Source organism: Caretta caretta, chromosome 7, assembly GCF_965140235.1.
Source record: "Caretta caretta isolate rCarCar2 chromosome 7, rCarCar1.hap1, whole genome shotgun sequence".
NCBI classification, from domain to species: domain Eukaryota; kingdom Metazoa; phylum Chordata; order Testudines; family Cheloniidae; genus Caretta; species Caretta caretta.
Genome location: NC_134212.1, coordinates 99,856,199 through 99,883,178, shown reverse-complemented (window position 1 = coordinate 99,883,178; position 26,980 = coordinate 99,856,199). Strand labels below are relative to the sequence as shown.

Here is a 26,980-nt window from a genome sequence, read left to right as displayed (position 1 = left end):
ATACGTAAATAGATTCCAAGGCTGTAAGTTTAATATAAAAATTTATAAGAACAGAAAAGAGCAAAGAGTAAAAGATTCCCAGACCGATGAGAAAGAATGCCAAAGCATGACACCAGTTAGTGAGGCCATACAAAAGTGGCAAGACATGGTTAGCTAGGCTGCCCTGTAGGAGTTAGAGTCCAGGTGATGTTATTGTTGTGGGTCTGTCTGGAAAAAGCAGCCTTGGAAGAAACTGTACATTATAGCATAGTTTTAATTCTGCTGCTCAGTTACAGCAGGAGCTATCTATTTAAGTGGACCTATGGGCTGCTTACCCCAAGTACTGGCCAGCCGCCATCAGCAGCAAAAGTTACATCAATGTGTGATAACTACTGCTATTTGTTGCATGAAATTTCAGGGGTGAGTGTGTGTGAGACAGAGATCATAGAAACTCTATTGCCTAAATACTACCATAAAAGTTATTGACATTTTAAAGTGTGTGCAATCCTGACACTCTTTAATAGTTGAATCCCATAGGACTATGAACTCTGTTACTACTCCACAAGCATAAACAACATGCACGTCCTTTAGTGTAATAACGTTAAATCAACCAGAGCAGCATGCCTCATATAAGGATGAGGGGGCCAGAGGTGTTTTCCACCCCTTTTCCATCCTCTGAATACTGGGAGTGTAACTTAGAGTACTCTCTGGGCTCTCTAAATCGGGGTGGCCAACGTGTGACTCCAGAGCCACATGCGGCTCTTTAGAAATTAATATGCGGCTCCTTGTATAGGCACCAACTCCGGGACTGGAGCTACAGGCACCAACTTTCCAATGTGTCAGGGGGTGCTCACTGCTCAATCCCTGGCTCTGCCACAGGCCCTGCCCCCACTTCACCCCTTCCCGCCCCCTCCCCTGAGCCTGCCATGCCCTCGCTCTTCCCCCTCCCCCCCAGAGCCTCCTGCATGTCACAAAACAGCTGATCGGGAGCTGCAGAGAGGGAGGTGCTAATCGGCAGAGCGGCCGGTGGGCGGGAGGCGCTGGGAGCCATGGGCGGGAGGAGCTGATGTGGGGCTGCTGACATATTACTGTGGCTCTTTGGCAATGTACATTGGTAAATTCTGGCTCCTTCTAAGGCGCAGGTTGGCCACCCCTGCTCTAAATTGTGCGGCACTGTATCAGCCCCTTAGTGGCCACTGCAGTTGCAGGTGTCTCTTGAATTGAGAGCACTCCAGTCATGCTCTAGCACAGCCATGACAACCGGGGGACTGGTGGTGGGTGACAGAGAGCCAGAGTAGTTATTTCTATGTCTGCCAGGGGTTCCTAGAGTGTGTGTCAAAATCTGACCCTTCATCTCCAGTAAACCTATAACTGCATTAGTTTGTGCCTATATGAGTGCCTTATTTGACATGCCTTCACTCATCGAAGGGGGCAACTACAGAAATGGAGGGACTGGGTTACACAGAACAGCCATCCACAACCTAGCAGAAAATGAAATTTATTTTACTAATGGTTAATGTGAGTGGGGCATAGTTCTGCAGTCCCTAATAAGGCGAAACTGCCTTTGACTTCACTCTAAGTTTTGCCTTTGTACAGAATAGTCAGGACTGGGCCCTGGAGCTGACACAATCCTAAATAGGAGATATATAATTGAGACCTGGCTTTGAAATAGGAGAACTTGCCATACACTTACATGTAGTGCTATTGTTTTACACTATAATATATCACTGAAAACTATATTTATGTTTAACATTCTATTATTCACACACACATATACATATTTTATATATGTACACGCACACGCACACACACTCAAAATGTGGTATACAAACAGAATATTCTGTGCTAAACAGAAGTCTGGTGTGCTTTGTATTCTTAAAAATGCCTGCAGCAGCACTAGTGCTATTCAAAGAAATCATCTTTGAAAAAACAATGGCACTGCCAGAAAATGGCAAACGATATTTAAATAATCAGTGTGAAATAGCAGTAATGACCTCACTCCACTGCACTTCTTGAGGAAGTTATTACCAACTGGGATTAACCATCAACTTGCCCTGGACAGTTCATGTTTAGTAAGTGCCTTGGGCCTCAGTCATTAAGGAATGTAGAATCAAAATATATTTAAGTGATAACGGAAATGGCAAATTCCTGATTGTTCTAACAAGTTAATCTGAATTTCAGCAGTGTGCAACAATTTCAAAATGCCTTTCCTATAACAACCCTGATCCTTTTAAACTTTGACCATGCCAGAGGAATTCCTGAATCATTGCACATTTATGGTGCTATAAAACATGATTAGTAATATTTTGAAGTATTCTGCACATTAATAATGAAATCTTAATAAAACAAGTTTGGTTTGTAGATAATTTACTGCTACACTGCAGACACACATCTTAAATTCTGTCACCCCCACAGTTTGTGGATTATTGATTAAAAACTTTCCCACACCCTACAGTGTGTGTATGGGGGTGGTGATGGGGGAGGGTAAAGATATGTGCCACCACTTTGAAATGCTTTTGCTTAAAATGACATAGTTTCCTATAGGAAATATATTTGAGGTCTCTATCATCCTTTTGATGCAGGGAAGTTTAAAGGCCCTGATTCTATAACACTTATATATCTGAGTAGCCCACTGAATACAGTGGGACTATACATGTACATAGTTATGTATGTGCATAATTGTTTGCAGGATCAGGGTCAGTACAATGTCTGTTAATTCCAATAGGATTTTATACTTGAATCCATCAGTGTATTGAGAGCAGAGGAGACACTGGGGACCTAATTTTGTGGATGCAATTTTATGGCCACAATATTAGACGGATCTGTAATTCAGATTGTGGTGCAGATTATGGGACTGATATGTCTGATTTCTTCTAGCTGTAATTTAAATGTACACTTTATCTACCTAGTCATAACGTTGATTATACAATATTAAAATGGCCTGGACAATTCCAAGCACTCCAATAACTAATAATAATCTGGGGTCCAGATTCACTGGTCTAGCTGAGGTGTGCTCAGCGCAAGATTGGAAAAGGGGGAAAGACGGTTTTATGTCACTTTTGCATTCCCTTGACTCTGTGGTAAGTCTGAGGCCACACAGGCTACTGGCATAAATCCAAGTAGGCTGGTCTAATTTACAGACAGCAACCAATGGCCCTACCATATGGTCAACAATTGAGTGCAGTTTGCTCCTCTGCAAAAAAGAGTCAACATCTCTACACCTGAAACCTGCACAACTTTCAGGAACTGTGTGGATTCCAGGGGATCTGCAGGAGGCAAGAGGCACTTGTGCAGATGCTCCTTGCATCCTTGCTGCTGCCCAGCTTCACTGGTCCCTGGTAATCCAGCTCTTGTGGGAAATGTGCTTTCAGGGTCTTCTCTCTTCATAAAAGTGAGTTATCAGGCTGTATTAACCTGTGTTGCTTTCCCCTGATGCTTTGAGCAAAACATGGTTTGAGCCCAGCCAGTCCCACCTGCCTTTTAAACTTCAACTATATTAAGCTGGAACCAGGCCGAGTTCCTATGATCAGAGAGAAGAGCAGATGGCATAGTGCCCTACTGTGGCTCCAGTCTCATGATCACAAATAGTCATGGAGGGAAACATGGAGCTATTCATGCTTGTGTCATTCATCTTTGCCTGATGTCTAACAAAACACTACATAGCAAGGAATGTACTGCAGCTGCATTTAGTGGAGGCACCTGGGCTGAAGCCCCCTCCCTTCAGTATAAGAGAGAGTGTGTGGCTGGCAGGGTGTTCGCTATTAGAACCCTGGACCTTTGGAGCTCACTTCTCCCCCAGGTTTGTAACAAGGTGAAGTGTTAGCTTTCAGGGCAACCTCCAAGGTCTCCCTTTCCCTTTGTCTCAGGATGAAATGGGTGTTGGGTAAGGCTGGGTATGGGATTCTAGGGACTGTATGTAAGGTCAATTTATTTCAGTTATATTGATGTTGTTGCTGACTATTTGGTTCGATCAGGGGGAATTGACAGATCTTTTAATTTTGGTGTATTTTAAAAAAAAAAATTCTCAGTGGTGCCTACACATTAGTGCTAACATAAATCTAAACGAAGAAATAAATAATAAATGTTTTCTGAACATCACTGATCAAGTAAAGTAAGGAAAAATAAAAATGTATTTAAATAAAAACTTCCACTTTTTAAAATATTGCAGTGACAAACTATGTATCTTTGCCGGAAGCTTTTATAGGCCATCATGCTAAAGCAAAACATAATTTCATGACAACACTATTTCATAGCCAAAATGCTGGGTTAAGACCATTTACTCTGGTTCATTTTAGGTTACAGAACAAGCAATTTTCAACAATTCTTTCCAATTTCTCTTTTCTATGGTGATTCCTTCATATAACAGTAACATGAAAACATTTCACAATGCCAGGTGTTTACAGGAAAGTGACATTGCATGTCCAAGAGCAAGCAAAAAAAATATTCCATTTAATTTGGGGGCTAGAATTCCAAGGTGCTTGCTATAGATTTCAGATTAGGTACAAAGAAAAGGAGTACTTGTGGCACCTTAGAGACTAACCAATTTATTTGAGCATAAGCTTTCGTGAGCTACATCCGATGAAGTGAACTGTAGCTCACGAAAGCTTATGCTCAAATAAATTGGTTAGTCTCTAAGGTGCCACAAGCACTCCTTTTCTTTTTGCGAATACAGACTAACACGGCTGCTACTGTGAGATTAGGTACAGTATTTCCATAATTTACAAGACTCAAATAAACAAAACCTGTTTCTTACCCCTCTTTCCAGCAGCATATCTCGGAAATGGGCAATGCGTTCTTCTAAAGGAAGAATAATCTGATGTGCTGATGTTTTCACAATTTTCTCTTCCACTTCAACCTTCGCCTGATCAGCATTCTGGGGATCTTCCATTCTTTAACAATATATGATACGTATGGTTCAGTAAATACACAGTGTAAATTTTTTAACCCTCTACTTTCTTTAGGAAACACTTCAGGAAAGAGGTTTAAATGCAGGATTTCTTTGTAAACAGTATGTAATATTGAAAGCTAATTAGCTAAATCTAATCTTCTGTATTTAATTACTAAAATTGAATGGTTCTTGAGGGCCCTTCATTGAAGATTAGGACAAATATTTATATGGAAGTATAGTATTTCTGTGTGGTCAGAGCACATGACTGAACAATGAGACATTACACTGCACTTCAAGTGATGGGAAAACTACTATTTTCCATTATGTTTGACAATGAGTGAAGATTTCAGAGTAGTGACTGGAGAAAATAATCTTATTGCTTTTAAGCTTAAAAATCAACGCTAATCTTTTATGGTCCCAAGAGTCCCTTAAATTCACTCCTAGGGGGAACAGTTTGACATATTGTTACATGTACACAACCTGTAATGAGACATCAGTGAAGAGTGCCTCTATCAGTGCAAAAATCTTTACAGACATTTATAATAATTTTCCAGAATAAATAGGTGTTTCCAAGGAACTAATTTCCACTGTACTTTACAAGATTCACTGGAGGATGACAGACATTTAGCATGATTATGCTGATTACAGGAGATAACATCAAGTCATCAGCATTTTTACTTAAACGTGTATCAATAAGATATTAAAAATACATGGACAGATTTTCATCAGGTGTAAATATGCAGGGCTGTCTCTAGCAGGGCACGGGTCGGGAAGTGACAAATCCATCACTTCTGGGAACGACCCGTCACTTCTGGGACTGACCATGCCGGGGGGAGGGATAGCTCAGTGGTTTGAGCATTGGCCTGCTAAATCCAGGGTTGTGAGTTCAATCCTTGAGGGGGCCATTTGGGATCTGGGGCAAAAATTGGGGATTGGTCCTGCTTTAAGCAGAGGGTTGGACTAGATGACCTCCTGAGGTCCCTTCCAACCCTGGTATTCTATGAATTGCATCGGCCCTCCAAAGCGCAGGGCCTGGAGCAGTCGCCCCAATTTGCCGTACCCAAGGGATGGCTCTGTAAATATGTATAGGTCCCTTGGAACCAATGGAGCTACACCAATTTGCACCTACTGAGGATCTGCCCCATATATTTTTAACTGAGTCTAGTGATCACTAAAATTACCATTAAAAACACCAAAACAAGGCAAAACCAACACACAAACAACAAAACAATGCACACCACTTGGAAACTAACATTTACTATTTTTCTACTGTGTAAGTACAGCACTGGTAGTACAAGCTCTGCCTGAACACTGGCTTTGTGAGGAACACCTCCAACAACAGGCTAATTAGAAACTAAACTTCAGCTTGAACCTGTCAATAGCTCTGTCAATAGCAGTTTTGTTTGTTTGTTGTGAAGCAGATATTTGTCCACATGGACAAAAGTGAAACCATAAACTCATGTCACGAAGATCACTGAACATCCTTTTTGGTCTCTACTAATAAATTGGATTACAGTGGCAGATAGGTCCACACTAAAGCCCTGGAGTTGAACACCCATAATTGAATTGTGGAAGTATAAATCTAGACTCAATTTTTTTTGTCTTATTCCCACCTCTATTATTTATCAATATACTGACTCACGTTTAAAAAATAAGGGCCAAAAGATGTGATAATATTGGCCAAATTTTTCAGACCTCAATGCTACAGTAAGGCACTTTTATTTTAGGCACCTTAATAAAGGTGACAAGATTATCAGAGGCACTGCAGTTCTCATTGAAGATAACTAACTTTCTGCATCCAGATTTGGAACTGTTGATCATGGGGTGGGAGAGGGAGGAAATAATCCCCAAAGTGCTTTAACTTGCACAATTTGAAAACGGAAAAAGTTAAAATATTCTTTTCAGCTAATAAATTACATCAGGCAGTAATGCAATATGAGTCCTAGCATATTATCTCCCTTCTATCAATAATTGCATTGTACTTAAATCATACTAAAATTGTATTATATAGCATTAGCAGTTTCAAAGGCATCAAATTGTTACTCTTCATATTATTATGGTGACTTTTATATTGTATTAGCAATTTTCATTTTCCCTAAATCATAATATTTCGTAATATGATCCATGAAACTTCCATTCCAATTTCTAGTATCCACAAAGAACTTTTTCAAGCTGAAACTGATAGAAATCCACAATGCTACTCAATCAGCTAAGACAGCAGGAGAGACTGTTTCTCCTTTATTTTGTTTAATTTAAAACTATCCTTCAAATCAGATGGATTTTTCATTTATTCTGAAACTAAAAACTACAATAAAGGCAACAAAAACAGTGACAGAATGCAATCAAATATGGAAATTCATAGTTAAAAAGACACATTCAAATAGTCTATTTTACTTTTTACTTTATTCCTATCACAGTTTTTGAAGCCTACAAATCTCAAAATAGATAGGAAGTATTTTTTTTTTACAGAGAATTCTGTTTCTTTAGTTGTACTGGGATTTGCAGTTGAATATGACAAACTTTCTATGGGGGGACAAGAATCACAGTAAAAGCTGTCACTCCTGATAGGGGATGAATCTTTCTAGATTTCTACACTTTCCAAATTATCACAGATGATTTACCTTAATATGCTCTTTGGATTACATTCTGACCAAATAAAGCAAGATAGCAGATGGGACTCAGTTTTGAAGATGATCAATGAAAACCTATGACATGAATCACGCTGATGAATTTTTAAAGTAGACCAAAGCCTTAAGGCAAACTTGGTAGGCAAATGTGGTTGTCTGTATTTAAAAAACCCTGATCTCAAACCCATGCACTTGAAGTTAAAATCTGGACTTCTAGAGCCTTTAAAAATCTAGTGTAAAAATTACACTGGATTTTCTAAGCAGATAATTAAGCCATATGTTGCCTTCAGCTTCCACTAAAGTAAATGGGAGCCATGTGGTAATCCAGAGACTGAATAGGTCACATTACATTGCACATTTTGTCACATGAGAACTGAAATTTTTTCACATGATCTCACAAAAACAATTTAGTAGATGTACTCAAAATTGCCCCATATTTTTAAGCAATTAAGAATAAGCAATTTGAAGATGTTACAGATAAACTCCTGCTTCTAAGTAATCTGACTCTTTAGGAGAAAAAAAAGATTTTGCCACCTTTGTATACAGTATAATTAGAGTGTTGCTTGAGTAAGTATTTGGCCTGCATATTTTAGGTACTATAATTAAACTGTATTTAAATGTAAATTAAACTACAGTAATATGTACAGAGTTTCTTAGAGGCAATAGCTCGTTGAATCCAAAACTACTGAACTGTAAGTGTAGATTCAGGACTGGAAATATGAAATAGGGCTTGATCCAAAGTCTATTGCAGTAAAATGGGAGTCTTTCAATTCACTTCAGTGGATCAGGCCTTAAACCAGCTGTTGAAAATATATTACCACTGAAAAAAACAATGAAAGGAAGAGAATTAGAGTGTGAAGTATAAACCATTTCTGCTAATGTGCACCTGACCTGTCAATATGAAAATCAAGAAAGGCAACAGACATAAATATACGAAGATTAGTAAACTTTAACATATATATACAGTAGCCTGACTTGCTGTGCTTTAAGTATAATGAATTATGGTTTAACTTTGATGAAAGTGGATATTAACGTTAGAATAAGACTTTCTTTGTATCAAATGATTTATTGTGTGTTAAAGGAATAATGTAATTTACTTAGGTATGTTTACTTTCAATGATGGAAAATAACTGAAAATCCAGTGAGGAACAGGGCAGGTTTTCCAAACCATGGCTTAGCTCAATTATGTTTACCACACTCAACCAAATTTGACATCGTAATTATCAAATGACATGTAGCTACAAGGGGTCTGATGCACAAAAGATAGTCTATTGGTTGGGGCACTAGGTATTTGGGAGTTCCCAAGTTCAATTCACTGTTCTGCCAGACTTCCTGTGTGAGGCTGGGCAAGTCATTCTGTGGCAGAGTTAGGCTCAGTGTTGCAAAGCTAACTTTAGTTGCTGTGCCACCTAATGGAATCCACAGTCCGCAGGTAGATGCCCGGGCTCCCTATCCAATGCATAGGGAAAATTAAGTGCCTAAGAATAGGAATCACTGAAGCCAGCACACTAAGTGGAGAGCTGCCTGAGCTAGCAAATAGGTGTAGCCTGGTGGGCTAGCTTACCTCTATTATATTCACTGCTTTTTATTATATTCTGCTTTATTATAGTCAGCAGTACTGCAAGGAACCTACAAGCCTGCATCCTGTAAGAGATTGGCTTCAGCAGTTAGCATGAGGCTTCAGGCCTATGAATTTTGGCATAAATAAACTTAGGTAACTCCTACATTTTGGGGAACTGGAAGTAGAGTGTAAGGAGGAATTTTGTCCATAATGATATCAGCCAACCACAGAACCATGAACTAACACAAGCTTCTGGAAGGTTTTGGATGGATCATCCAACTGTAAGAGTGCCATGGGAATGAATTGATATATATGATAATGGGGTGAAATCATAAATATACTAACCTATAGAAAAAGAACACCTTAACATCGGTAAGGGGAGGAAATAGAAATAAGGAAGAGGGAAGAAACCCCCACTGAATATGTATGAGACATGGTAATGGCAGCGTAACATATTATAAAAGTGGCATCCCCGCCTGTAGGCAGTAGGAGAGAGAAATGTAGCGCTTGGGAGGGACCAGATTGATGGCCACTGGTGAAGATGAGGAAGGGGATGGTGATGAGGAAGATAACGGCTAACATTTCTGGTTGTTCTGCAAGGGATGGATGTTCAGATGTACTTTCTGTATTATATCCATCTACCTTACTGAGTTAGAGTGTGTGTGACTTTGCTAAATGTATTAATAAATTATTTATTTGTAAATATAGAAGAGATGCTATAGTATGAGTATTGCACCTGTGCACATTGGGGTTCCCAGCTATATAATAGTTCTAATAAGACTGGGCCTGATCTTGGGACAAGAACCTACGTATCCTCAAAGTGATAACGTGGGACTCTCATACATAATCTATAGATCAGGCTACATAGGAAATGTGGAGGATAGAAGTATGGTATAAACTCCACTCCTCAAAGGGAGTTAGAGGGAAGCACCTACCTCCACAGCCAGCCATGAACCTTCTTCTGGAGGTAAGCACCTAAGTGAGGTCTGTCCCCTCTCAAAAAAAAAATTGTTGTGGTAGTGGTGCTCCCCCTAATAGCCCAATGTTTAGAGGACTCACCTGGGCTGTTGGAGAATGAGGTTCCTGCTCCAATTAATAAGTATTTTATACAAAGTGGAACAGTCTGAACAGGAGAAACGGAGAGACGTCTGCCCCAGAATAACCTATAAGTCTGGCAGAACAGTTAATTGAACTTGGGAACACCAAATGGGTTGCCAAAGTCTTACACAGATATGAAAGGCAGAACCAAGACTACAGAGCCAAATTGTCCTCTTCATTCTGGACTCTCTGTGCTACTCAAGCAGCTGAAAAGGTGGATAGTCTCAATTGGCTAGAAAAGGTAGAGCTGGCTCCCACATCACCCCCCTTAAAGACTCTTGTGCTCATGCTATTCTTGGGTGGCATTACAGGTTTATAGCTAGCTGGTATATTTAGAGAAGCCGAGAGACTACTGTAAAATATGCCAAGGCAGGGGCCAATGTAGACTAGACCCAGGACTAGATGCTGCTATTGGTTGTTCTGTGGCCCACCTGCTCCAACAGCACAAATGAGAATCTGAAATAATGAATAGTAATATCCTCATGCTTCTAATAACAGTTTATACTGAGGCATTACTACAAATATAGGAAAAAAGAAAAGGAGTACTTGCGGCAAATGTAATTAGTCTCTAAGGTGCCACAAGTACTCCTTTTCTTTTTGCGAATACAGACTACACGACTGCTACTCTGAAACCTACAAATATAGGACTTTCCAATGGCATATATATGTCATGACCTCCAACCCCTAATCTTTAGAAGACATTCACAACCCCAGTATCATGGCAGGAGAGCTAATTTGGAGTGTTAACTATTTCAAACTATTCAACAAACTTTTAAAGTGGGGATAACTGTACTATACCTTTATAGATACAGATTCTACCTGGCCCTTATGTGGGTCCACAATGAGAGGGAGGGAACCATCAATCAATACTATGAGCAGCCCAAAAGAGTGCCAGCCACAATTCCTCCCCTTGTGCTTAAGGGAACAGGGACAGCTCCCACTGTACTACCCTGATGGCGCACACAGCCCAAAGGAAACAGGGAGGAGGTGGAGCCATGACTCTGTTGCCATTACCCACAAGCCAGTGGAACTGGCTGCCTTCATGGAGTTAAGGATGGAGAATATGCTGCAGCCTTCAAAGAAAGAAATTTGTAGGAGGAATTCTGTCACCTTGAGAATGCATCCTTATGCTGTCTCTGAGGTGAGGTATTTCTGCGCCATCTCTTACTATAGGCTATGTGCCCTCATTTTAAAATAAATTCTAATTTCAGCTACAGCACATCTTGTACACACAAACATGCTGGCATAGGGAACTCACTGCACTTAAGCAACTGTGTTTCAGTTTCAGGTGCTGCTGACTTTTCAGTGGTTCCTACTGCTGCAGGAGCAACACATATAAGGTATCAGCTTGAGGATACAAACATTTACTTGTTGGAGCAATTATCTGGAGAGACTAGAAATATACAGAAGGCACATTTGATGGGCTTTCTATTATCAGTGGGGTACACAGAATACCAGAACAATGACTAGTACCACAGGAAAGTCATCTGGACCATTCTCCTATGTATCTAATTAATTAAAAACCCCTAATATAAAAGAGAGAAATAGAACTAAGAAAGGAAGATAAACTCCGTTCTATGAAAAACTGAAGTTTATTTCTTAAAAATTCGTTGAATGCGTTAGTTTTTAATGACAGGTTTCAGAGTAGCAGCCATGTTAGTCTGTATCCGCAAAAAGAAAAGAAGTACTTGTGGCACCTTAGAGACTAACAAATTTATCTGAGCATAAGTTTTCGTGAGCTACAGCTCACTTCATGCATCCGATGAAGTGAGCTGTAGCTCACAAAAGCTTATGCTCAAATAAATTTGTTAGTCTCTAAGGTGCCACAAGTACTCCTTTTCTTTTAGTTTTTAATGTCATAGATTTGGAGCTACAGTCCAAATGTTGATATATTTAAAAAATATATTTAGACTACATGTCTTTAAAGCACCTGTTGAAATGTTAGCTTTCTAAAAATCTATGTAAGTGCTGATTTTCTTGTAGGATAATTTGACCATGTCAGGAATTCCTTATGTGTTACTAGAAAGAAAGTAAAATTCAAAAGAATACTGCTTAAACCAGGTACAAATTTGTGAATGTTAGCTATGACTACTGAGATATCAACACATTAGGAAGGTCAAATCATTGAGGGATTGGGATCACAGCAATGAAGTTTGAAGGACTACTAATTTTTTTAGCCAAATATTATTCTGTTTATGTATATGCATCATGTGAATACTGTCTTTGATTTACAAACTGTGAAAGTAAGGCAACCATTCCTCATCAGGACAGTTATTTTGAAAAAGTAGAAAATTTGAAGTAGGTTCAATTGTAGGGCTCTCCGTGTCTTTTAAGTTATGTGTATATCTTGTCACAAATTTCAAATATGATAAAAATTGCACTATTTGTTACACTTGTGCAATATATTCTTTCAGCCAAGAGTGAGAAAACCTTGCTATCAAACTCAAAATTCAACATTAGGCAGTGTATTTTATAGACAGTATGTAATGCACTTTTACTAGGTGCTATTTTGACTTCTACTGCTATGTAAATTTACTCCTGATAGCAGTCTCTGTTGCTTGTGAATCAAATTACCCTCAGAGTAAAAAAAGAAGGATAACTTGCCATCCTTTATGTACAATTCACTAAGGGTAAAATTCATTTGTGGTGTGGATAGCCAATATAAAGCACTCTACAGTAATTATTCATCACACTGGAGCTCCCTGCTCTTTGCTCACTCTCTGTTTGCTGTGGAAGTGGTCTCTGTACTGGCTGTACTATGAGAGCTGTGATGAAGGAGGTAAGCCAGAGGGGCTATATTTATGCAAGTGGTGCAGACATGCTGCTCTAGTGCATTGGGTGCGGAGGGCTGTGTGACAATTCAGAGGCCTGGGCCTCCGGGTGCGGGGCTGCATTTGACTGCCAAATGAATGGCATTTATGTATTTGTTTTAACACAAAAATCTGTACTTTATGGACTTTGAAAAGAAAATATAGACAAGGTAGGTCAAATTTGGGGTCTCTCAATTTTGACAGTGCCCTTTTGAATGTAAAGAAGATAAGAGACCATAAAAGAGTCACCTTTTAAAAGATTAATAAGTAATGGAAATCCAACCAACATGGGACAAATAATCTCTATTCACAAGTAGGCAGTGGAGGAGTCACTATTTGACCTCCTGACATTCTGGGTAGCAAGTTTTATATTATCAACACACAAAAATGGAATAAGCATGGTTTTCTTGAGATTATTAAAGGAGAACTGTCTGTGTGAGGAGTTCTTGGAACATATTAACAGTCAGAGGTTTTAACACTTTCCCACCCTGTCTTTTAAAAAACCCATCTTACTAGAATGTTGAAAATATCCACTTACACTGATAGGATGAAACTATGGCCTATTGAAGAAGCAAAACTGACATTGACATCTATAAGGGCAGGTATAATCAAGAGGAACTCCAGTGAAGTCAATAAAACTACAGTGGTAGAAAAGCAGCGTGAATTGGAAGATAATTAGCCCCACAATGTCCATCTTGGAAATGTAGAAACACTTTGTCTCCACTGTTCAAAATTTGCCCAAAGCATATCAGTTGACATCTATAAAGACCCTATTCTGCAGACAATCCTTAAGTCATCTTATATTCAGCAAGCATAGTTAGAAATAACTGACAATTGTTTGGGGTAGGAAAGAGTTTCTCACTAACCATCCTCCAGAATGCATTTATTTCCCTTTTAATTTTTTTTTCAAGGAACTATTTTTGTCCTGTTCTGGTGTGACATGTGCAAAAGACTATTGGATGAAGACTCGTAATGAGAGACAAATCCAACAATACTTAGCAGAAACATCTTGAAATATAGTACAATTTCGGGACCCAAATTCCCTGATGGTTAAATGAGCACAACTTTGACGGAGTTTTGCCCAGTTAAACCAGCCGAAAATTTGATTCATTGAGAAAAATCCTAGTCCCATGGAATTCAATGGCAAAACTCCTATTGATTTCAGCGGAGTCAGGATTTCATCTAATGTTTTTAACAGTAATCATCTTTCTTGAAAGCTTAATTTAATCATTCATCTGATGTAAACAATTTCCAGTTACAAAACGAATAGATAGTATGTATGGAACATGGTTCTTTTGAAGCACAAGGGGTACAACCAAAGGAATAGACATCTTGAGAATTGCTGTCACCATTGATGCATGTAGATGGCTATGCAATGAAAAATAAATTAGTTTCTTCTTAGTGCCATATCCATAGTAGACTTTGGCTTCCCTATAGAACATATGAATTAAGAAACAATAAAACTTACTTATTTCTCTTGGTTTTGGTGCTATGGTCATCACTTACTTCCTCTGGACAAGAACTATCACTTTTATCTGCTAAAAAGAAATGCATAAAATTGGAATTATTAGACAGTTACTATCTACACGAGAATCAAAGTCCTAAAAGTCCCCCGTCACTTGTCCTTTTGTTCTGATACTTACTCATAATATTGGCTAATTTCTGCTGAGATTTTTTTTAGCTTTAGAAGATACTTTATAAAATCCTCATAGGTGAGCTCATCAAAACAGAGTGATAAATACCAAAAAAATGACGCTTTTCTTATTTTTGCCCTGAAGAGCGTCCCATCGTAAATTTGTGATTTTTTAAAATCTCACATTTGAGTGATAAACTGAAAAATATTATCACAAAGATGTTTATATAACATTATTATTTCAATCCTGACAGGATGAATGATTTGAGAATTCTCACTTCCATCACAACTGCTTCCTTCTTCCTATTTTTCATTCCCATGTTACTGAAACATAATGCTGCTTTCTTGTTAAATCTGACACGCTGTGTGGGTATGGAAGCAAAGTTAAGCAGATATTGTGGACTCTCAAACTCACAACGTACCAAAACCTACTTTGGCCTGGATACTCTCCCAAAGAGGGCTTTGAGATCAGGTTGTAACTGATAATGAATGTGAAGGTTATTGCGAGGACATCTATTTTTACAATTCCAAGTACTTCATTGTTTTTTCCACATACAAATTACAATCTCCAACGTAACAGTGCTCTGAATTCAAATGCACTGGCTACCAGAATTTACTTTCACACAATGCCTAGGTTGATTTTTGGAGTTTTAAGTAGTTTACTGGATAAATATCATTCTATATGTGCTGAGCTCCTAGTATAGTTAAACAACAGAAAGACCAACCCTAAGCCTCTCTGCAGCCAATCCTGAGATTCTGCATGATATGAACACAGAACACTATGATGAGATGAAAAAAAAACACAATTTCATTTGTGACTTTAAAAATAGATCTGAATCCAGATTTCCAGATCCATTGCCTTACATGGATCCTTAGAATATAATCCTAGCCCAATTGAAGTCAGTGGCAGAACTCTGACTTCAGTGGGGTCAGGATTTTACCTCTGAAGCCTACCCTAAGAAATCATACTAATATTAATATGTTAATTAAACTATATTTAACAATATACATTACTAAATTACTTTAAACCAATAAGTCCTTTGTATTTGTGCTAAATACTAAATTTACATTATGGGTCAAATCCTCCTTATATTGAGGCCAATTGGAATTTGGCATTTTACTTCAAAAGGAGCAAGTCTAGTCCTTGATTTTTTTTGTCTCCTTGTTTTAAGGAATATTAATTGTGATTCAATGAACAGAACATAAACCAAACTACAGCATAAAGGAGAACTACAATAATATAAAAAGCCTCAAAAACTCTGATCACAGAATTTGGAGGTTAGGGACAGGAGCAGACACCATAACAGAAGGAAATATATACCAGGTTAAAATTATTTAAACTCTGCTGACGACAGAGTAAATTCAGGGGAAGCAAAAATGAATGGCACTTTAAAATAAAAAGGCTATGGCCTATACAATACAATACATCAGCACAAGTATTATGAATATACTTTGATATATGGTAATGAACGTTAAGTAGTGTTTTCAGTATCAGCACAATGCATGAAGATAGCTATCCATAGCTGCTAAATTCTTCTATAGAGAAGCCTATATAGAAAACAATTTGGGTACTTAGAAGATAGAGTAAAATAATACAGTCTTGCTATTTTAAAGCCATTAATCAGGAGCTATTCATCCTGCTGAGACTGCAGTGATCTTAACTTTAATAAATTCCTAGGAAAGTAATATGTAATCTTTTAACAGTGTACTTGATGTTGCTTTCAAAGAGAATTCAAGTTAAAAATGACCCGAGATTCAGGGCTGATTGGGCAAACACAATCCCATTTCTACAAAATGGCATCTCTAGTAAAAAAAAAAAAAAAAAGCTATGCTCACCAGGCATCAACGTCAAATAAAAATCAATTGTCTCTTATCTGAGTTAAGCTTCAACAAGTTAGCAAACATCTTAGACTGAATATCTACAAAACAGTTTATCACACCATAGATAGCCCTCTCAGAGTTGACTAGAAGATATATACTGCAAATGTTATTAATCTCAGTGTGAGACCATGTTTCTTGAATAACGTATGTAGGGAAAGCAAGTAGAAAGAATATGAGTCCTGTCTGAAGTAGTAAGATTCTTCCATTTTACATCTGAATAGGGCCAGGAAGAGTATTGATCAATGACAGTCCAATGAATATGCAAAGGTCTGAAGCAACTGAAAGTTGGATATATAAAATCGACTGAAAAACAGTTATAAGACCCTCATCTAGTTCTCCAAAGAAAACCATCTCTCTGTTAATCATTGCTATGAAACAGATATATAAACTGTAAATCTAAGAAACATAGCAGCAGTGAAAAAAGCTAATAGAATGTTAAGAACCATTAGGAAAGGGATTGATAATAACGCAGTAAATATCATAATGCCACTATATAAATCCACCTTTAATACTGTGTGCAGTTCTTGTTGCCCTATCTCAAAAAATGTATATTAGACATGGAAAAAGTACAGAGAAGGGCAACAAAAATGATTAAAGTATGAAACAGCTTCCATATGAGGAGAGATTAAAAAGACAACTGTTCAGCTTGAAAAAGAGACAATTGAGGGGGGCGTATAAGAGAGAAGACAGGATACTGGGTTGGATGGACCATTTGTCTCACGCAGAATAGTAATTTTTATGTTCTTATAATGTATAGTTACTGCATGCATTTTAGGAAGAAGAAAAAATATCCTTCCTAAATATCCTTCGCCCAGGATCCTGACACTACCTAAATTGATATAATTCCAGATTCTCCATTATGTTTCAGCGGTGTGATGCTAGTGTAACTCCATTCAAGACAATGGAGTTACACTAGTGTAAAGCTGGTAATGAAGAGTGGAGAATGAGGTCTTCAGTCTCTAAGCAGCTGAGTATATTGTATTAAATCATACATTCCTTACCATGTTCTTACTTCAACTCCTCCCATAGATTTCAAAGACAATGGAAATTTTGCCCAGTTTTGGATTGAGAGAAATGGCCCAGTATGAACCCATTAGTAAAGAATCCTGACACCTTCATAAATTAGTAAGAACTAATTTTTAACAAAGGTGGAATAATTAATAAATGCCTAATCTTTCAGTCATCCCTGAATTACAAATGCACTTGATCTTTTAGGACAGTGATATGCTGATAACCTATGATACTCTGATAATAATTATGTTTGCTCATATTTTTGTGTGCCTTTGATTTAAAAAAAAATAATTAAACCCAGCAACAGCAACTAAACTAAGTACATTTCTTACATATCTCACAAACATATAGCTTATTTGATTTATTTATTTACTCAAGATTTTCAGCTAATGGGTATGCTGACAAATAATTTATTTTACCTCATCAGCTAATATATACTAATTATAAGCTGATTTTCTGAAATACTCATACAAATCCCATTTAGATCAATGGAAGCTGCAAACTATTAGCAACAATGAAAATCCAGCTATATTTCACCAGAATAACCTGACACAATAGTCAAGGCATAATGTCACACACACAATAGCATGTAAAGAATAGGACACACAACAGAAAAGGAATTTCTTAAATAACATGTACCAACAATGGCCTTGGCACAAAGACATTTTGAGGATTAATGATAGGCTATGGATAATGGCCCTCAGTTTTGTCTTGGGTTATCATCCCCACATACCCAGTCATTAATTAATTCTCCAGAATGCCCTACACTTTTATTGCTATTGCTAAACAAAACTTATGTTGCATTGTGCTTTTGAACCGAAACTTCAGAAGATTTGGTCTTGGAGCCTTTGTCACTGTGTTTATCAGAAAGTTGTCTGCTTCAAATGAAGAAAGCTTTGATTTTGTTCCAAGTCTCTTTTAAAATTGAATTTATATCTATAAAGGCAAGAAACTAATCTCTTAAATGATGTTAAGTGATATATAAATATATCCCTTATAGTAACAACAAGGAGTCCGGTGGCATCTTAAAGACTAACACTTCCTCTATAGTAACAGTCCATGGAATTTTTTTTTTCTATCAAACCTTTACAACAAAGGTCCTGATTATCACTTACTCATATCAACTTGGAGGAACACCCTTTCATATCCTCAGTTCATCCTCACAACTCCTATTTAGGAGTAGTCCATTGAGAATTGTTTGTGGATCAACAATATTCACTGTGTCCATTAAAATTTACTGTGTTTTTTACTTTCATCATAGGTGAAAAATAAATCTCACTTGACATACCTTCATGGGAAATGTGGGGATTGTTTTCACTTAGTTACAAAGTATTATATTTTCAAAAATAATGTTTAAGTTTACTTTTCTTCTTCGTCTTCATGGATCTCACCACTAAAGTATAGACATGGATTAAAGGAGCTTTGCAAGTGTAACTATACTATGAAATACATTATTCAATCCATATGTTCTGGTGGTGATGATCCCCCAATCCAAACAGCTAATTAAATATGAACAGTGCTTCAAATAATTGGTCTGCATGTAGCCCTGTTCCTAACAAGGGCAGAAAAGTTGTTGTTCACCCAGTGCTAATGTCCAGACAGCATGGTTTAATCTTTCCAGTGGTTTGCCACTTCAACCAAAAAAAACCCCACCTGTCAAAGTACCACATTGGGGAGAGGGAAGAAGAGGGAAACAGCTGAGGTCTGTGTTGAGCCCAACTCCCTCAGCTGCAGCCAAGAATTATCACACAGATCAAGAAGCAACACTAAATGGAGTGGAAACCAGTAATAGCCCAGGGCAGACAGCCATCAGCTGGCAAAGCATGTTTTTAGGGAGAAGTATTTACTTTTATAAGGCTAAATAACTGGTAAAGGGGGAGACTGAGGGCCTAGCTTATGTTACTGAGCAAATACTGACATGAGTTGTCTCAGTGGGGACTACTCCTATAAGTGGCCACTAATGTAAGTAATTGCTGCACCACTGAGGGCTGAGTGAGCAATTAAATAGGGGGTGGTAGATTAGAAATACAGTGAGTGAGCTGTGAGCAGGAAAGCTAAAAGAAGTGGGTGGTAAAGGATAGAGATGGGCAGGGGAAATTAGTTCATCAAATTGATCTTCTTCATGGCAGACCAGATGGCAAATCTTGGTTCTCCAAGAAGTGATCTTTTAAAAAAACACATTTGAAACACTTAACATGCACTACTGCAAAGCAAGTTCTCTCTTCAGTCAACACCAAGAATGTCATTCCAAAATCTACAGTGCCTGAGGGTTGACTGGCGAAGCCATGTTTGGATTGTGGTACCCACATGTCTGCCAAACCTTTCAGCAGTCCTCAGAGATTTACTTTGGGGATTATTTTCTTACAGCTGGGTTAAATAATCATTTATTACTGTACAACTGCTTTTGGTAGCATGGTCAATAAGACATTTGCAGAAATCATGCTATGCTAACGCATTCCCAATGTACGTTGTGGAAATATGCGTGCATTAAAGGTAAAAACAAAGTCTTCCAAGGTGTTATTTTTTAAATCAAAGATTCTTTCAGAATAATAAGCCACCTATTTTTTACTTCCTTGCTAACAATGAGAGAACTCCAATACAAATGTTAGAATTTCAGTGTAAATAAAGATTTTCTAAGCAGCATTACTGTTAACAAAATACACAAATCCAACAGGAAAATCATCATTCTGATCATTTTCACTTAATATATTTAAAAATAAAGTTTCATTTAGCATTTGATTTTAAATATATGCAAATAATCACAGCTTTAATTACTTGCTGAAGTTTCCAGCTTGCGTTTATGAGGTGGATCTTCAATGATTCTATTAATATCACCACGATTCTTTAGATCCACTGGTTTCTCCCATACTGACAGCTGCATTGTAGGGTTGAAGAAGAAGACTCGGTCATCTCCAGTCCAGACTACACACCTATTTTAATTAATAAACTATGCTTAGATAATCTCACATACACATAGAAACAAGATATTAAACTCATCGCTAACTCAATATTCTCCATAGTCTTATACAACCTGGGTGAAATTCACCTCAGGCTGATAGCCTGCCCAGGCTGATAGCCCTATCCAACTTAAGGTCTCTGCACTAAGGAAATTTCTCCCCATACTAATAAAATGTCATTATCAGTGGTCAGAATAGTACGCGGGCGTGGGCGCACACACACACACACTCTCTCTCTCCCCCCAACAGGGAAAAAACAAAAACAAACAAACAAAAAATAGAAACAAGGTAAAAGAATGATGCTTGTAACAATTGAGGCCATGGTAAAGGATTATATTTCACATTTTCAAAATGTATCTGTGAAGATGGTGAACCACAGAGGTCTCAAGCTGTTTTGCATAGTCAATGTCTACTCAACACCCAGATATGATAGATTCAGAGGGTTTGCCGTTGCACAGAAGGCAGCCACAGAAACCTCATGTGGCTGCCTCTGAGGTAGAAGGCCTAGCCAGAATACCATTAGGCCTCCACGGCCATAGATCCCAGCCAAACCCAGTAGTTCCATGCCACAAAGACAGAAAGAGCCTGATCCAAAGTCCACCGAAATCAATTAAAAAAAACCCCTCCCATTGATTGATTTAATTGGGCTTTTGGATCAAATACGCAATGTGACCAAGCCACGATTGCTATGCAAACCAGAAATTCCTGACTTGTGCAATTTAAATGTCAGCCTCAGCATTGCATTAACTTAGTTCCTTACATTACACTTCCTTTTTAAAACAGGAAATACATTATTTTAATAGGTTCCAGAGTAACAGCCATGTTAGTCTGTATTCGCAAAAAGAAAAGGAGTACTTGTGGCACCTTAGAGACTAACCAATTTATTTGAGCATAAGCTTTCGTGAGCTTCAGCTCACTTCATCGGATGCATGCATTTTCCACTTTATGCATCCAATGAAGTGAGCTGTAGCTCACGAAAGCTTATGCTCAAATAAATTGGTTAGTCTCTAAGGTGCCACAAGTACTCCAATTATTTTAATAATAGGTACAATATCACAATGATGGATATTCAAGTAAACCCGGATGCACTTGATTAAATGTATAGTTTTTACAGACATATAGTATATGCATCTGAAGCCTGTACTTTGTGAATACTTAAGAAAAGTAGTATACAACAAATATGCACTATGCCATTCTAAAATACATATAAAAGGCCAGCTCCTGACCTCCTTGAATCAGAAATACCTGGCAAGAACTGAGCTTATTAATGCAAGCTCTCCACCACTTGGCAGTTCTCAATGGCACAGGGGAATACAGCTATCAAAAAGACATGCTTAAAAAGAAATCTGTTCTGTGTAAAAGACTGAGAACATAAAAAGTGATATATAAATGCTAAGTACTATTATTGGATAATCTGAAGTTTTCTGTGAACTAATAGTAAGAGAGCACCATTGATTGCCTGTCCTGGTAATAAAAAATATATAACCTTTGGAGCAGCCTAAAGGGAGACTGTATATCTTTATAGTGCAGAAAACAGAGGCAAGAAGTGTTCTACTGGTAAAAGTAAGAAGATAAAAGTAATTAAGGATGCATTGTAAATTATGTGCATTCCCAAGGTAGAAGACAAAGTTGGAAGTGAACACAAAACTGTTGACTTCTCAGTTATAGTTATCCCTGATGCAAGTCCCTCGTATCTTTGGAGCTAAAATGAATAGTGGGGACCTGAAAATATTTTAATGATTTTCATATTATTATAATATACAAATGCTTCAACTCTGAAAATAGCATCCCAGAATGGCTAACCTGTTCTTTTATGTGGTAATAATTAGGTGAAAACAACATTTGGTACTTTGTGTCTCAGAGCTACAGTTCTCAGTTCTATCACAGACACCGTTAATCAGATCAAGAACTCTAAATGTACCATTAAGCATTAGTCTTTGGCTCACAATAGATCAGGACAGAGTTGATGGAAGACTTTAGGAACAAAAAACCAAACTATCATAAATACCACAGTCCTACTGGCAGGCACCTTAGAAGCCAAGCATTAGGGAGAAGAAGGGAGTAATTAGCAGTTAACTGATTTATTTAATAATATGGTTCCATTTCTCCCTTTACCTAAATCTGTGGATAATGGGCTCAATAGTGTCAAATGGTGCATGCCTCCCACAAAATGCTGAGCACTCTCAACTGTAATTAGCTTTAATGGCAACTGAGCTCATTCAGCCCTTTTGCAGAATCTGTCCCCATAGGAGTGCTACGTGGAGCTCATGATGTACTTCAAAAGCAGGAAGCCAGTATACTGTGAGTATCACAGTCATGCCATCATACACATTTAGGACAGTCTCAGCCTTTGCCAATTGTGCACATCAGCATCTCTGGCCAGGAGGAGATGAGAACAAGGCTATTTTCAAAAAGCTGTTGATCCTGCTCTCTAATAATTTAATAGTTACTTCTCCCATGCACAAGTTCAAAGTCTCTGATCTCACACACAGTTTCTGTCACTTTGGGTGATGGGAGACCACATTTGAGGCCGATAATGTATTAGCCATTTGAAGTGTACTGCTAGGCCATCTGGAGTCTCAGCATTTATCTAATAAAAACAAGGCGATTGCTAAAATGGAAATGGCACATTTCCACACCTGACTGAAAGACCAAGTAAGCATCTCCAGAGAGCTGCAAAAATGGATCCAAATGGCAGGTCCCTCATGAAACCTTTTCATTTTTCCATAACTAACCCAATTTGACATTTAATTTAAAATTAGTACCTCCTTCCCCCACATTACATATCACCTGTAACTCTTTGGCAAAATAAAAACTTCATTATCCAAAAGGGGAAATATGGTATTTGGTGTCAGTCACAGATCACAAATTGAAAGTGCAGATGATGCTATGTTCTTTATACTGAAATTATTATCTAACTAAAATAATGACATTTAAATATATAAGAAAATAACCTTAATATATTATATGCTGTATTTATGTGGCAGTTAGGCAGGGTTAACTAATATTTCTGAGAACTGTTTAGTCAGACAAACAAATCTGGCTAATTATTGCCCTGCTCTAATCTCTCCTTTTTATTGGAATTTATTCATCAGGTGGAGGCCAAGAAATGTTTATGAGACCTGAAGTCCTTAAATTTTAGTCAGACATTAGTGTTCTGGTCTCATTAATATATGATCTTCTCTGAGCAATAAACAATAGTTGGGTGCCCAAGTTACCTCAAGTCCTTTTGATACCATCAGAGGTCAATCAAACTGTGGAGAAGAAAAAAGTGGAAGCAGTCCCTTCCCTTTTGCCTCTCCCTTCTTCATCTTGTTCTTTCTCCAGTGGCCTCTTGTACTTCCACCAACTGTTTCCCTCTTCCCCTGTCCCTAGCCCTTGAAGTTCTCTCACTCTCTCTCTGCTCCCCTTCCATTTCAGGCCCTGAAAACACTTCCTGAACTTTATGCACTGTTCATGGTCCTCATGAAATCAATGGCTCTACTCTGTGCATAAAGTTAAGCATGTGTCTTTGCAGGATTGGGGCCTTGGCAGCTAACCTTTTCTTCTGTCCTCTTCTCATGGAGAATTCCATTCAGCTCGGAAATTCTCCCTAGGAGTTATGGAATGAAATTAAGGAAGGGAAAATTCCGGCTGAAAAAAATTGGACAAAAATTCCTAATGATGAAGGCTGTGGAAAAGTCATCCATAGTGAGAGGGGATGGAAGCCTAACTTCTTGGGACCTTTAAAAATAGACCGGACAAACCACTGGAAACATAAATATAGTATAGAGAAAAAAGTGGCCCAAGGGGATGTGTAAAGCGACTAAGCAATCATTTTCCATCTCTGACTACTGTGGTATCTATGGGTAAGTAAATTAATGGGCTGTTTCTGTTGTAATGCATCACTGAAGTAGTTAATGTTGTCCTTTAAATTGTTATTGTTAGGCTTCATGATTAACATCCCACTGGGACTGATGAAACAAGTTCACAGCTCTCATAGCTATTTGTAATTGCTAACTGTCGGAAGACAAAGGAAGACAGGCATAAATAGTTACAGTTTGAACTGCTGTTTTTGCAGACAAGAAACATGTTCTCTGTTGTCTGTGATTCCATGGCTGCTGAATTTTCCACAGAATTCAGCAGCACTTGAAACAGAATTCTACACCAGAATCTAAAGCTTTCACTAAAAGATTTAAAGTAGAGATTCACAGTGTGCTCCATCTCTTTCAAGTCACTTTGATGTAAAAAAATTAGTGTAAACCCAGCTTAATTCACCAGCTAAATTTAGTTGTCCAAGCAGTGCAAAGCAGTCAGAGTGGACTGGTGAATTTGGGCCTAAATTTCTAGCCTTTATAGTTGTGAGGTGTATAAACTTCCAAATGTGAGTCCCATGTAAACCAATACTTTTTTTTCTGCCTGAGTCTGTGTACAGATTGCCTGCAACAACAGCTCCAAGAATCACAAATTGCTCGTATTCACTGTAATGGGATGTTAACATCAAATAATATGCTTCACATGTATTTGTTATTCATTCTATGAAATGTATTATACATATATTTAAAATCAAAGTAAAATATTTATTTTATGTTGTAAAATTGGTCAATTTCAATGGATATGTGGAGGAACTATATTTATTTAAAATAGTTTTAAATACAACACATTGTATGTAAAATATACTAATGGGATTCCATAGATTTTAAATATCCACATTACAATATATGTACATCAATGCTTTTACAAAGCACAACAAGTGGCTTACTTTTCTTCTTTTCAGGTGACCAGCCAATGGAGGGCTTCACCCTACTTTGCAACTGTTTTGCCTGAATAAGAAGTGCAGGATGGGGCTCAGAATTAGCTCCTTCCATTGCCTTTGGCACTTTGTGCTGAATGCCCTACAAGACTAAGAGGGACTGGCAGCACATTAACAATTGAAAACTCACCTTTTGGTTTGTTTTAAGAGGCACAACCTCCAGCCCCACTCAGGTTTCTCCAGTATGACACCCCAGCATACACCTAGTGATGTCACATCAACCATGGAATCCTGCGGAAGCATGGAGCCAACCTACAGGTGGAGAGGGGTTGAGGTAAATTCCAGGCTTTTGTTGAACTGGTTAATGTATTTAGCTATTTGGCATGGCTTTGTAAACCTGTTCTTAAAGAACTATTTTATATCCCAAAGGGTGTAAATCATATAGACGGCCCACACAGGCATGCTCCATGTTCCAGTGTGATTCAGTGGGATCTGAGTGCATCAGCATGGTGCATGTTGGGTATTGTCACATCAAGCAGGGGACAACTGTCAGTAATAGGGCTAGTCATTGTGGGACCTAATAAAAAGGGCCAGATTGTGATACCCTTACTCACAATGAGTAATGTCTTGCTCATCCAATAGTCTTATTGAAATCAATGGCACTATTAGAAAAGTAAGGTATTACTACTCATTGTGAGTAAGGGTATCAGAAATCAGGACCAAAGAAAGGTGCAATTTCAACTGATGTGCTGAATGGACCTTTCACCATTCAGCACAAGCTGCTAAAGATGATGGAATGCTGTGAATTCCTTTTGCAGGTTTCCAGTTGATTACAGACTCTACTGTACAAAAATAGATCGCTAGAATATGCTATAAATGGCTTATGATACTGTTGGATTTAAATGGTTACGGTTCCCTAGATATCACCATTTACACATAGTAGCAGCTGTCATGGAGAGGAGTGGTTATCAAGAATCTTAAATATAGGTCATGATTAATAATGGCATTATGCTGTACATAGATCATGTTGACCTGCAATAAGACACAATATAATAATAAATCATAATTACAGATATTTACATAGGACCTTTTATCCAGAGATCCCACAAATCTCTACAGACCAATGAAAAACAACAGGGATCACTTTCTCTGCCACTAAAATGTAGCCATGTCTGGGGTAAAGAAAACACACACACACACACACACACACACAGACAGTTCAGGACAGAAACACACACACACACACAGAGTTCAGGACAGAAAGTGAAGAATTATCTTTGTCCAGTTGAGACCACAGAGGGGTTTTAGTTAGGCAGATTGCCTAAATTGGGATTTGGCCAGAAAAACAAGCTCACAGGACACAACTTACTCATAAATATCACCTGAGATCTATTACAAACCTGTAAGACAATGAGTTTCCTCAACTCCCACTGACGTCACTGGGAGATGAGAATGATCGGGCCCTAAATAATCAATAGTATTTCTTGCAGTACCAAAGTTTTCTTTTCAGGTCATTCAAGCACTAACCAGAGCTGACCCTCCTTATTTGTGAGATCTGATAAGATCAGAGCTCAAGCTAGTGAGGCTGAAGTTCTATATAACTCTACTTGATATGAACTAGCAAAAACCCCACAATCATTTACATTCTGAAGATAAGAATTGATTCTTAGCTTGAGTTGGTATCAGGTGCACACTTAACTTTTCTTATAAATGCTTGATAGCTGTCTTAGACTGTACATGTGGCTATGTCCTATCATTTTGTGTAGCTATATGAATAGTGATGTAAATCTACAATGCTACTTT

At 38.0% G+C, this 26,980-nt stretch overlaps 1 protein-coding gene across 1 annotated transcript in view; it reads right to left on the bottom strand.

Moving 5' to 3' along the window:
- LOC125628866 (transcription elongation regulator 1-like protein) overlaps positions 1–26,980 on the bottom strand; it is a 243,610-nt gene that overhangs the window by 33,894 nt on the left and 182,736 nt on the right. Inside the window, 3 exon segments of the mRNA XM_075130998.1 lie at positions 4,733–4,868; positions 14,432–14,501; positions 20,264–20,418. Coding sequence (XP_074987099.1) covers positions 4,733–4,868; positions 14,432–14,501; positions 20,264–20,418 — 361 coding nt within the window.